The sequence below is a fragment of the Habropoda laboriosa genome, unplaced genomic scaffold, assembly GCF_001263275.1.
Source record: "Habropoda laboriosa isolate 0110345459 unplaced genomic scaffold, ASM126327v1 scaffold243, whole genome shotgun sequence".
NCBI classification, from domain to species: Eukaryota; Metazoa; Arthropoda; class Insecta; order Hymenoptera; family Apidae; genus Habropoda; species Habropoda laboriosa.
This window is the reverse complement of record NW_017100433.1, coordinates 1,683,501-1,697,797: the sequence shown is the minus strand read 5'-3', so window position 1 is coordinate 1,697,797 and position 14,297 is coordinate 1,683,501. Positions and strand designations below refer to the sequence as shown.

The following is a 14,297-nucleotide window of genomic DNA, read 5'->3' as shown; positions in this document are numbered from 1 at the left end:
TCTATCGAAATATTAAACCAGCCAGGAAAATCAATGCGTAGCATCAACAGAGTGTCGAATTAGTGTCAACTTTCTAATCGCTTGATGCGCTCCTAGGTGCAACGAGTTAAAGTTTCAGCATATCTAGCATCAGAAAAAGGAGTGTCACACAATATACTTGTTCCTCGATCCCCGTCACGATTCGTCGCATCTCTTACGATCGTCACCTTCAAGATCGAGCTGGTATTACATATCGTGGCAAGTTTCACACGGGTAGAGGAGACTCGGTCCAGGAAGGTGTGACGGACGTGTAAGAGCTCTCTTGTTCGCTAGACTAGCAGTCAGGCAGGCAGTCAGCAGTCGGGAGAGCAGACCCGGAAGACCCAAGCGGCGAAGATCGCTGTCGGATCTCGAAGCAGGCGCACGTCTCTCTGTGAATCGTGAAAGCGAAAGTCTGTGGCTGGGTGGAGAGAGAGAGAGAATGGAACGAGCTGCTGTGAGCCAGGAGCCGTGGTAGTGTCAGTGAGCAGAGCCAGGCAAAGCCAGTCTTTCTCGAAGAGAAAAAGAACCGGAGAGAGGAAGTTTCGGTGGCTACGACGGAGAGAGAGAGAGAGAGAGAGAGAAATCGATCAGGAGATCTAGAAGAGTGTTTTTCTTCTTTTTCGAGGGAAAGAAAGAATCAACAGCTGGCATCATGACCGAAAGGTCGGGCCTCCCCCTATTGTGAATGCTTTCATTCGATGTCGTCGCAAGTATTGCTCGTTATTCTCGCGTGGGACTCGAGCTGACTTCCGGTTTCCAAACCGGAGGATCTCTAACGAGAGAACGCTCTGGCAAGTTGGAACGACACGCTCGTGTTCATAGGGAAATCGGGATTGTTGCGAGTCCAGTGAGAAAGATTCTACTGTTTCACCGATTGTTATCGTGTCTGTGAATGGTCTTGCCGGTGTAATTGCTGTATGCTTCGCATGTTCGCGGCCATTGACGCAGCGTATGCGGTTGACAATGTATCGCTTAGCGTGATGTCAATTTTTTCATGACAACGAACGTGTTAATTGAGTCTGTTTTTTGTCAATTGGTCGATTTTGACTTGAAAAATTCGGAACATCCTTTTTTTTTTCTCTCTCTCTCCTTGTTTTTCGTCGCATCAACTACGATGTTATCAGCGACGTTGAACAAGTCTGTGTTGTTTCGCTGTATTTCGTCGGTTGAGCCGTATTTCCTTCTTCGAAGGGAAAATTGAGAATAGTAGAAACTCCTGCTCTTTTCTTTATCTGTTCTATTATTTTGGGGCGAGATTTGGAAGAGAGGAGATAGCGTGGAACGAAAGATTGTGTGGAGAGAATGCAGTGTGGTTTAGAGTTGACGTGAACATTTAGTTTTCTTTCATTTACTATTGTTAATAAACTATTACTACTTTAATACACTTTCCGAATCACGAGTCCAAATTAAATCCCACATTATGTCACGGAGATTCTCGACCCTTTCGCTGTTGATTAAAAAGACGATGTTCAGCAGTAAAATTGCATACTTTTCTGTATTTGAAAACACTTCGAAATACCATAAAACTTGCTTAATGATATGTACATTGATTAATACGTTCTCCTATGTCCTGTGTCGTTGTCTGGACGGTACAAGTGCCGGGGAAACGGTTAATTTCGACGACACTTTCGTTGGGAGAATTAAACAGCGATGTATCTGATATTGTTGGTATCTGATGTAATTTCTGTTTGCAGGTTTGTGTTATTCAAACGCCACTACGATAAGTACATCGCCCTGGAGGCTAAATACGCGGAAGCAAAGGCCACGAAGTGAAGGTACGTGGAGAAACAATTGATATCTCGATAGGTACTTGTTCGTTCAGATTGATTGTTGTTACATCATATCGGGCTAATGAGAATATTATGTTAGATTTGTAAATCGTGGAAGAACAAGTTAAGTGTATCTGTGTAACAGATCTTTCGTTTCGATACGCGTAATCCAGAAGAATATCTCGTATTAACCCCTTCCCTTACAGTAACGAGTCGTATTCTTGTCTTAGATTATGTTTCCAGATAGAACTGAAGTGAATTTTGTTGTTCGCGATTAAACTTCAAATTTTCATTTCAGTTTTCACTTGTAAGTCTGAGAATTGTTGACCACTTGCCTTACGATTTTTTTTAGCGTTTTAACGTTGTGCGTTGGGTAAGAAGAATTAGAGTGAGATTGGAATATTAAAATTGTAGAATTTTTTACATTATTAACATTTGACAATCCACAGATTCTTTTTTACTATATTAGAGTGAGATTAGAATATTAAAATTTTAGAATATTGTACATTATTAACATTTGACAATCCACAGATTCTTTTTTACTATATTAGAGTGAGATTAGAATATTAAAATTTTAGAATATTGTACATTATTAACATTTGACAATCCACAGATTTTTTTTACTATATTAGAGTGAGATTAAAATATTGTACATTATTAACATTTGACAATCCAGAGATTTCTTTTTACTGTATTAGAGTGAGATTAGAATATTAAAATTTTAGAATATTGTACATTATTAACATTTGACAATCCACAGATTCTTTTTACTGTATTAGAGTCAGATTAGAATATTAGAGTGAGATTAGAATATTGTACATTATTAACATTTGACAATCCACAGATTCTTCTTTACTATATTAGAGTGAGATTAGAATATTAAAATTTTAGAATATTGTACATTATTAACATTTGACAATCCACAGATTCTTTTTACTGTATTAGAGTCAGATTAGAATACTAAAATTTTAGAATATTGTACATTATTAACGTTTGACAATCCACAGATTTTTTTTACTATATTAGAGTGAGATTAGAATATTGTACATTATTAACATTTGACAATCCACAGATTTTTTTACTGTATTAGAGTGAGATTAGAATATTGTACATTATTAACATGTGACAATCCAGAGATTTTTTTTACTATATTAGTGTGAGATTAGAATATTGTACATTATTACCATTTGACAATCCACAGATTTTTTTACTGTATTAGAGTGAGATTAGAATATTGTACATTATTAACATGTGACAATCCAGAGATATTTTTTTACTGTATTAGAGTGAGATTAGAATATTGTACATTATTAACATTTGACAATCCACAGCTTCTTTTTTACTATATTAGAGTGAGATTAGAATATTAAAATTTTAGAATATTGTACATTATTAACATTTGACAATCCACAGATTTTCTTTCTTCTTACTCACAGTATTTGCAATCAATTCCTCCGGGGGAAATAACAAGTAAATTAGACGATGTTAAATCACGGCGCGAGAAGTAACACAGCTTATTAGCTACGTCGGAGTGAAGAGATCGCCAGATTCGTCGGTGAAAAGTGTATCTTAGAATTAGAACGAATCTTCGTCTCGTGATAATCAATTTAACACATTATTAAACCAACGAATACCTAATCATTAAGAGATCCAACCATTGAGAAATCCTACGGCGAACAGTTAAGAGAAACAAAGTAGCGTGCGCGATGCGTCTAATAGATTAGCCATCGGATATTCTGAAGCTTCGAGCGGACGAAACGCGATGAAGCCGGAAAAAAGAGTCGTCGATCGTTTTTCCTATCACGTAAAAATAAGGCTTGTAGCGTAATTTGCGTCACTGTTTCGTAAACTCTCGAATAAAACTCGTCAGAGTGATTCTCCATTCGTCATAGATATACATAAGAGGATTCTGAAACTACTTGTATAAGCAGAGTGAATCTTTTCCTGGATTTCAGCGTTTAATCTCTTCGTTTATACGTTTTTCTTTCTTTCTGTTTTAATATTGCATGAAAGAAGAAATCGTCGAATTGGATAGGTCGTGTAAGTTGGAATTAAAATTCAGTGGTATCTGTAAATTCTGTTATAATTGTATTTCCTAAGTCTAGAGTTGTTCATATCAGACTAAACAGATTCTGATCGTTGAATTAACTAATGCAATTGCGAGCTTGCGACTATGAAGTGCAGATTTTGCAATGCTACGATGCTTCTCTCTTACATAGATACTTATTCGTTCTCTCAATCACTAGCTCTCTCACACGTTCGCTCTCCTAGTAGTTCTTTTGCTCTCTAAATAACACACTGTCATTCGTTCTCTCATTCACTCACACAATCACTCGTTCTCTTACACACTTATTCGCTTTTTCACTTACACACTCATTGGCTTTCTCACTCACTCTCTCACATGCTCACTCGTTCTTTTACACACTCAGTCGTTTTCTCACACACTCATTCGCTTTCTCGCTCACTCACACACTCACTCGACAATTGCGAGCTTGCGACTATGAAGTGCAGATTTTGCAATGCTACGATGCTTCTCTCTTACATAGATACTTATTCGTTCTCTCAATCACTAGCTCTCTCACACGTTCGCTCTCCTAGTAGTTCTTTTGCTCTCTAAATAACACACTGTCATTCGTTCTCTCATTCACTCACACAATCACTCGTTCTCTTACACACTTATTCGCTTTTTCACTTACACACTCATTGGCTTTCTCACTCACTCTCTCACATGCTCACTCGTTCTCTTACACACTCAGTCGTTTTCTCACACACTCATTCGCTTTCTCGCTCACTCACACACTCACACACTCACTCGCTCTCTCACTCAATTGCTCTCTAACTTAATCGCTCTCTCACTCAAACGTTCTCTCACTCAATCTCTCTCTAACTCAATCGCTCTCTAACTCAATCGCTCTCTCATTCATTCGCTCTCTCATTCATTCATTTTCTCACTCATTCGCTCTCTTACTCAATTGCTCTCTCATTCAATCTCTTACTCAATCGCTCTCTAACTCAATCGTTTTCTCACTCAATCGCATTCTCATTCACTCGCTCTCTCACTCAATCGCTCTCTCATTCATTCACTTTCTCACTCATTCGCTCTCTTACTCAATCGCTCTCTCACTCAATCTCTCTCTAACTCAATCGTTTTCTCACTCAATCGCATTCTCATTCATTCGCTCTCTCACTCAATCGCTCTCTAACTCAATCGCTCTCTAACTCAATCGCTTTCTCACTCAATCGCTCTCTGACTCAATCACTCTCTCATTCATTCGGTCTCTCACTCATTCGCTCTCACACTCGTTCTCTCTCTCTCTCTCTCTCAAGCTCACAAACACAAAAGAGCCCGGGGGGTAACTCCCGAGAAAAATAATTGATCGAGTAACCATCGCGAAACGTGCTCTGAGAGCCTCTGACATAAATAATGCATATAAACTGGTGTAAGTGCTACGTAACGGGGTAATTAATTCCCCGAGACGATTGCAACCAAGATGCACAAATCCTTCCGCGGTCTTGTTATCCCGGTCGATGGTATCTCTAGCCCAGGAGGAGAGGAGTTTGCGCCGCGAGTGAAATCAACTTGCTCTCTCGCAAATATTATATCGCGAAAAAATCCAACCAGAGAAAACAAACTCCTTCTACATATCGCTCAATTATATCTCGAAATAAAAAAAAAAAAATTCTATTCCATAAAACGTACCACTCCCAGTTGTCTCTAAGCCCAAAGGAGAAACTTTTCATACCGCAGAAAACATCGCGATTCCCCATTTTTTCTCCCGAGAAACCTTTCCCATTCACGAATTAACATTCCAGCAACGAAACAATTGTGAAGGTTGACGAACGTTCAATTGATTGAAAAAAAATTCATACTCTTTTTCCCCTAAAGACACGTACATACGTACAATTGCCAACGGTGGTTAACATCGTACAAGTTTACAGTTGCGTTAGTCTCATTCTTCGAGCGTTCCCAATTCTCCCTGAATGGCCGATGCTATTCAAACGCACGCGTTATAATCGCAGAGACCTTGGATAGGTAAGATTTCCCATGTCGGAGTTGCAGTTTGCCTAAAGCTTTCGCGCGTGTAACTCTTCACAAAAGAAATTCGACGAGGCGAGCTTGTGCTTTCTCACGGAAAACACACGGCGGAACAAGCGGAGGAAGAGGTTTGGAAATGGAATGGCTGGTTTCTCTCGTTTCGTGCTCCAGATTCTTCCTTATCCCTCGAAATATTGACATCCAATTAGTCTCTTAGCTATAACGAACCCACTCGACTATTATGGCTAGAGGTTTTAACGCGAGATTTGACCTCGATCAAAGCTGGAATGTAGACTTCTCGTCCGTCTAAATATGTGGCAGCGATTACGATCAGGCTAGAAAAACCGAGAACTAGAAAAGGCTCCGTGTCTGTGATCGACTCTCCAGATTTATCGTACTCGAATTTATTCTTATAAATAGATCCGCTAAGTTGATTAGGAGTTGCAAAAGTTACCTTTTTTAGAGGGTCCAGATGATCGAATTTACACGGAAATAACCTCAGTTCGATGTATTTCATTTTTTCTCTGCTAGAATATTTAGGTGTTCTGTATAAAACACCTTAAATTATATCTTTATCTTAACAAAACTCACAATATACTTGGAAAGAAGCATTGGAAAACCAAACAACTGTGATATCCGCGGGATACAAGACTCCGTAGACCGCATCCTGATAACTTGCCCTTAAATTATATCTTTATCTTAACAAAACTCACAATATACTTGGAAAGAAGCATTGGAAAACCGAACAACTGTGATATCCGCGGGATACAAGACTCCGTCGACCGCATCCTGATAACCTGCCCAAAGTACAATATGAAAAGGATGCAACATAACTTGCCGAAATCACTGACCATGCTTCAGAAAGAAAATTCAAGTAAAAAAGCTATAAACTTCTTGAAAGATATTGGTTTATACCACCTACTATAGACTGCACCACTGAATAAACTCAGAAGGTGCGTGTGACCGTAATCACCCAATAAAAAAAAAAAAAAGCATTGGAAATTTGAATCGTAAAGGATTTGAAACCTCGACCAGGCAGTTTCTTTGCAATTAACAATGCTTGAAACCTAATAGCAACTTCAGCTTTAGCTATTCAGAGACAAGAAAGGATCTCCAATTATTCCAAATACTAATTGAAACTTGTAAACGAAATACCATTAGTCACAACACGTCGTCCTTTTATTACACAAAATCCTAAAACGGGATAAACTTTTACAACCGTAATTGTGACGACGTCCATGGGTCCCACAAATCCAAGGTTTACTTTACGACCTCGTTTCTAGCGTTCTAGCCTCTGCTACAATATCCCGCCTCTCTGAAATATTGCATTATACCTAAGAGAAACACTCGAGGGTAATTTTCTTCCGAATTACCCATAGAATCTTTCGTAGGGATTTGAAAGGACAACTAAGTCTATATATACGAAGAAATGCTCGAGGGAATGTACAAAGCTGGTGAAAGGAAACGACGATTCCCCGTTGTACAAGTAGGGATTAAGGGAATCAGCTTGTGTAAAATCCGGTGAAAAGACGACGGAGAAAGTAAAGGAAGGGAAGAAAGGTAGGTTTGGAAGGAAGCCTTTGGAAGAGAAAAGAGGCGTATAGGAAGGCCGCCTCGTTGTTCGATTTCACTGGTTCGCGGTGGCCACCGGTTTCCCCTTGGCCTTCCAGTCGATGCACGGCCACTTGTACGTCTGCTTGTCCAGCAGTGGCTGCCGCAGGATTTACCATGACCGCGCGCATGCGTGCGTGCGTGTGATATGCGGAGAGACAAACCGCAGAAAGAAAATCGAGATAGCGCAGCTGAGGAGGGTTATGGTACAAGAAGAAAAAAAAAGTAGCTTGGACAGAGAGAAAGAAACTGTTATATATGTACTTACGTTTCGTTACTCCGCTTTTCCTTCTGCGGTTTCGCGTCTTGTCTTTCGAGACACGTTTCCCCCCTTGCTCGTTCGTTCGCCTCCTTTTTTCCTCTCGACTTTCTTCGGTTTCCTTCCAGCCGCGGCTTTCTCGTTGTCTCGCCTCTTGTCTCTCGCTGGAATGCGATGTGTATAGCGAATTAATCGTACGAGATATTACATTTTTTTTTCTTTTAATATAAGTAGGTAGCGTTTGGGGATTTGAATGGTTTTAGATGAAAATGGGAATCAATTGAAGATATAATTGGCGGTTTTGATGTGTTCTGGATAGTGTGACCTGTAGGTGGGTCATTTTAGTGTGAATGGCGAAGAAGATCGAATAGACGGTGTGACCCACTGGTGGGTCATCGAGTGATGCTTTGTCGGCGTGACCCACAGATGGGTCATTCTAGTGTGAATGGCGAACAAGATTGAATAGACGGTGTGACCCACTGGTGGGTCATCGAGTGATGGTATTGACGACGTGACCCACTAATGAGCCATTGTCATCGTGACCTATAGGTGGGTCATTTTTGTGCGAATGGCGAACAAGATTGAATAGACGGTGTGACCCACTGGTGGGTCATCGAGTGATGCTTTGTCGGCGTGACCCACCGATGGGTCATGAAGTGATACTCTTGTCAACGTGACCCATCGGTGGGTAACTTCAGTGTGGGTGACAAAAGATCGAATAGACTGGTGGGTCACGTCGAAAATAGCATCACTCGATGACCCATCGGTGGGTCATTCCAATATCGATATCAGAAGATTGAAAAGACAGCATGACCCACCATGGGCCATCGTGTGATACTCTTATTTACTTGTGGACGTGACCCACCGTAGGTCATCAACTGACAGTCTTATTTCTCGACGTGACCCATCGATAGGTAATTTCAGCATGCATGACAAAAAAAATGAAATAGACGACTTGACCCACCCATAGAATATTATTTTACAATATTCTATAAAAAAAACACGTATAAAATTGGAAACTGAAGCATTCAGTATTAATAATGAAACAAACACTTTGGTAATAATCGAACATCCGGTCAGAATTTCACTGCTGTCCCTAACCTCTTAAAAAGTAACATCTTTTTAATCTTTCTTCTCGCGTACATTATCGATTTGTCTAAAAATAGAATTACGCAAAAATTCGATCCTCGAATAAGTTATAAGTCGGCTAAGAAAAACCGGTTCGTTCGACGTGATTTCCGCGAAAATCCGAGGGTTAACGAATTTTCCCTGCGCGTCAGCTAGTCTGGTTTTGTTGGTGAAACAGAAGCCGCGAAACGGCCTGCTCTAGCTCATAATGCCGTTCATCAACCTCACGAGTCTAGCTTGCCCACCTATAGGCTGACCTACAATCTGGCATCTAGCGCGATGCTAGACACGATCCAGCCGGAGGGAGGAGCGGCGACGAATCCGCGTCATTCTCCTAACTTGGCCAAGTGTACATACTCCTCTTCCATTGATCATAATCAAATTCGAAACACTCGATGATATTAATAGATTAACAAGACTTCGTTGCGTAATCGGCAAATAGACTAAAGACCAACGTAATCGCACGATACGAAATACGAATAACGTAAAACCATGGTGAAAAGAAAAAGAATAAAACGTAGAGAAGAAAACGAGCGAGAAGCATCGATTAGAAAAGCTAAATTGGCTCGTTCGTATGCGAAAACCGACGCGTTTAGAGAGACACACGCCGATTTCTCGTTAATCGCGCTTACGTAATCACCGGGACGAGAGTTGTCCACGAATGGAAAACTATGATATAGGGTACAAGGATAAATTCGCCAACGCGGCTCTCTGCGGCTGTCTGGTATGCTACGTTCTATAAATACTATTTCTCTCTTGGCCGTGTACCCTTAATGATTGTGTTTCAGTACTAAGCCCACAAGGTATGTATATTATATACGTGGGATTCACCGAGGTGAAACACGTGTACGCGTTTCAGCCTGTACGCTTTATAATGGCCGTGTTGTGTACCGCGGCGGCAGCGGTCCATTTGAATTTTTCTTTCGAATTGTAAAACTGTTTCGGCGGTGGTTAATAACGTGTTTTGCATAAACAACGTGGCGGAAGGAACAAAAGGCATCCCGTATGCAACGGCCATGAAATCAGATGCACCGCTGCCTACCATTCTGTTCCATTCTCTTTTTTAATTAGGTTTATTATCTCTGTTAACGGTGTTACTACGTGGAACATGTTCTCGGTTGACAAGCCACCCGCCGGTGTTCGGCTCGATATTCCATTGATAACGATAACGAAGGATCCGTGTGTATACTTTCGACGAGTAAACCGAGAAGAACGTGAGATAAGAAATTTCGCGGAAATAGAATATGACTCATTGTGATATCCATCTGTTGAAGAAAGCACAAGTAGGAATATTTGTTCTTTCTTTGAAGGTAATTTTAATTTTCGCACGTTTGTCTTCAGGCTGAACGAGACGAATTAGAGGAAACTCGACGAGCGTTGGAGAAGAGGCTAGAAGGTTGCGAAGCAGAGCTTCGCGGCAAGGAGGATGAGCTGTTTCTGCAACTGGAACGAAGCCTTCGTTTGGAGGAGGAGGTGGAAAGGGCTAAAAACGAATTAGACAGCTGCATAGCTGCCAGGAATCGCCTGGACAGGCAACACGAGGTTGCATTACGATTGCTACAGATGCAACTGGCGCAAAACGAGAAGACAAGGCAGACTCTTGAACGTGCTCGCCAGGACGTCGTCAGGCAGGCTACTGTTATTCGTGCCGAGAGAGATGCTCTTGAGAGAGAGGTGAAGACAATTCTAATGAGCTTTAACTGGCTGGAAGAAATATATATATATATATATAGTTGAACGTTGACAAACTATAGACAACAAGTCTGGGGATATAAGAATGTGTATAAAAGCTCGGTCAGGGTTGTGTGTGAAATATTACAGTCCTTAACGCTAGGTTTTGCGGACAGTTCTTATATACCTATCTCTGAAACAACTTATTCTCTTTAAGAACAATATATTATACGCTGTTAACTTGTAAACAAAATTACGTGATATTATGTATTTGTATAAAATTTATAATAAGCATAAGTGGTTAGGAGAGAAATGTTAAACGGTTTCTGTAATTTTCCTTATGAACGACGCATTCCGTAAATCTAGTGTTAACGAGATACTGTAATTCACAACCACGATATATTTCTTCCACCGGCTATACAACAAGTATTTCCACACAGTCCTTTTACATCTGGAATATTTAGAAAAGTAGTCGAATCGAGGAATCTGAAATTTTCCAATTTTCTTTAGAGACACTCTGACATTTGGTGCAATTGAAAAATACGATTGTGTGCAAATACCTTTTGTACCCAGTGTATAATACGTAATATATTGTGGGATCGGGGGCCTTCCAGAGCCGCGTGAAGGAATCAGGAGGGCAAGGGCGAAGTTGGTAAGGGCGCGGCTGGTCAAGTTCCTCGAATCCCATCGCCTGGGCCTTCCTTTTTCCTCGATTCCTACAATTGAGGGCTCGTCCAGAAATGGAGACATCCACACCGCTCGAGAAAGAGAAAGGATCTTCTGTACACTGCGTGAACAGTCTGTGAGTTGCGAGTGCGACAGAGAGAGGATGACGGCTGTGAATGAGAGGGAAAAAGGATCACATCTCCCAAAAGAGATATTACCAGAAGACTCATTGTTAATTTCTGAATGTGAGAAAGATGGGAGAGATAACGCATCCTGAAACGACAAAACGAAAAGAGAGAGAGAGAAAGAATGAACGAGTGTGGGAGCAGGGAACTTCTACTCCCATGGTGAAGGAATGAAAACTACGAAGAATCGCGGTGACGAAATTGGTAAAGCCTTAGGAAGGAATCTGAAGAACCCCGAGTCCCTTGAATCGCCTAATCCCTCTCCTCTTTCATTCATTCCTACGATATGTAACATTCAATAATATCTCCTCTAACTGTCGTAATTTGTCTGTGTCTCCAGAACGAAGTTCTAAAGGAGAAGTTACGCGTAGAACAAGGAGAATTAGGCGAAGAAAGACGTAGACGAGAGGAAGGTGTCGCTGCATTGACCAGAGAGACGATCACACTGAGACATGCAGCGAGGCATCTTCGTGCAGCGACTCTTCACGCCACGTCTTGCCGTCGTCGTCGACGATGTAGCGTCTGCTTGTACGCGAGACGTACTTTCGCTGAGATCGACGATTATCGTGACGAGTAAGTGGATGGTAGAGAAGAGATGATTGGCTATAAGAAAAGAGATTCGTGTTAAAATCGTAATTCTGTTTCAGTGGAAATGTTTTCAAGTGCCTTCAAGCGCCGTTGCAGGATCTACGAACCTGGCTGCGACCTAGCACAACGTCCGCGGCGCCACCAACGCGCGGACAAAGGACCAATTCACCGTTGGCCGATCGAGAAATAAGCTTCATCGACGATTCTAGCGTTGACAGTAGTGCCGGCGGAAGTAACGTTAGCAGCAGCAGTACCACAAGTAGTAATAGCGCGTCAGACGACGAAGCATATCCGAGTACTCCTGTTGCTGAGATATCACTTTCGTCGGCCAATTCGAACGCTCCAGCAACAACTAGAGCCTTCTCATCCGATTCAGGGTACCTATATAATAAATCTTTCTCTGAATTGTCTTTGTCTAATTCGAAAGAATATCTTAGAGTATCGATACGTTTTTTATTTTTGTTTTTTATACTCTTCAGGTTTTCTTCGGAAATCGGAGATCGAAGATCACGATGTTATGAAAATGGGGGTAGTAGCACCAGCAGCAGCAGTGGTAAGAGCAGGAAGATCAGCGAGTCACTTAGTTGCAGCGAACCGGACGAGCAAAGCACGACAGGATTCACTCGATCAAGATGGACCTCCTCGTTTCGCAAGTTACTCGGACGAAAACCGAAGACCAAGTCCACGCCGGATCGTTCCTCGTGAAGAAGTCAAGACTGAAAAGAAAAAGCACACGTAGTGAGCAAAATCACCGTGAAAAAAGAAGAAAAAAGAAAACGAAAAAAAAAAAAGAAAAATTTATTTAGTGCTCCCGCCCTTTTTCGGCTGCGTCGTTGATCTATCGAATTTATTCCCTTTGATCGGTATATAAAACATTCCAAACGAATCCGTTGACAGATAGAAAATCGATTCGATACTGCCAGCATATTGATATTAATAACGAAAATCGTGTGGATTTACCCTTCCCTACCGATAACATCGAATTAAATCGCGCGTTTAACGACCATAGTTTCGTGATGTGTATCGTTAGAAAAAAACTTATCCTCGCAGGTGATCGTTTACTAGATGATCATTTTTACTAGTAGTTTACTTTCCCATATCTCTAGGATTACCTTGGCTGTATTCTCGGCAGTGGAGACTCCTGACACTATGTAGGAATTAAAATTTAAACTTCAATATTATTGCCAACGATCGATCGAATTAGACTAATAAGCGTTACTAAGTTGTTAGTAAAAAGAAAAGAAAGAAAAAGAAAAAAGAATATGTTAACGTTAAACATTGGAGTTTGATGCGAAATTTTTTAACGTCTTGTTTTCGATTGGACGATAAAAATAACGTTATCATTTGTGACGTTTTTGTTGTCCTTGCATTGTTATTGTTAGGGTAATTGTTGTCCTACTAGCCAAAGAATATTGTACTTTATGCAGGCTGTTCCGTTACAATATTTCCACACGATTATCTTCTCAGCTAATCGGGTGTTGAACAAAAATGTATCGCACGTTAGACATCATGTGGAAAGATTATAAAGAGACACCCTGTACAACACACAACACACAACACACACATGCGAACACTTTGTTTCGATCGGTCGCAGTTTGATTTGTTAGTTGGTAGAATTATAAAATGTTGAAATTTCTACCGCACTTTTAGAGTCCAATGAAATTTTGAAAATATTTGTAGCGAAATATCATTCGTGTAATGTTAAACATGTTTTTGTATACGATGGTCAAAACCAAATAGATAATGTTAACTCGGACAACGAGTTTCTTTTAAAAGATTATCCTGTAACGTATACACGTGATAGAAGAAATTAATTGAATTAGGTGGGAACTGAAATACGTAAAAAGAAATGTCAAACATATTTTACTCTAATATACACTTTATAAATGCTCCGTTCATGCAGTTGATAATGTATTGTTAGTAATCAATTATCAAATACGTAAAAACTTCGTATCTTAGATATTTCTTTATCTTTTTGAAATTCCATGTTATGAATTTAGTTATTAAACAATTCAACCGTAATTCTTGCTGGGTTCCTTTATAAATTATGCTCATAAAAACTTATCAAATATTTTGTATATATTTTTATATTCTATTTATGATTATCAATTAATAGCTTTTACGAATTGACGAAACAATTGTAAGAAAAGGAATTACCTGATTATCTGTTAAGTTAATGCAAAAATCGTGGAAGTTCTTAACAAATGAATCTGGCCGGAGAAGTATCGAAGATATCGATGATCTCTACAAAAGTGTCAAAGATAATCGTTTTCTTGCTATGTTTACAATTCATCCTAGAAATTCCAAAAGTTTTTGCATCAACTAACGAACGAATAATTTTTATTAATTTAGACACCGTGTTT

The 14,297-nt window shown here is 40.2% G+C and overlaps 1 protein-coding gene across 1 annotated transcript; it reads left to right on the top strand.

Moving 5' to 3' along the window:
- Positions 1-426: 426 nt before the first annotated feature.
- LOC108575789 (cingulin-like) lies at positions 427-12,852 on the top strand (the record flags this gene model as incomplete). Its single annotated transcript, XM_017938682.1, has 6 exons — positions 427-497; positions 1,716-1,776; positions 10,166-10,498; positions 11,687-11,919; positions 11,994-12,311; positions 12,414-12,852. Coding segments are annotated over 6 exons (1,242 nt in total), but the record flags the coding sequence as incomplete, so codon positions are not given.
- Between the last annotated feature and the right edge of the window lie 1,445 nt (positions 12,853-14,297).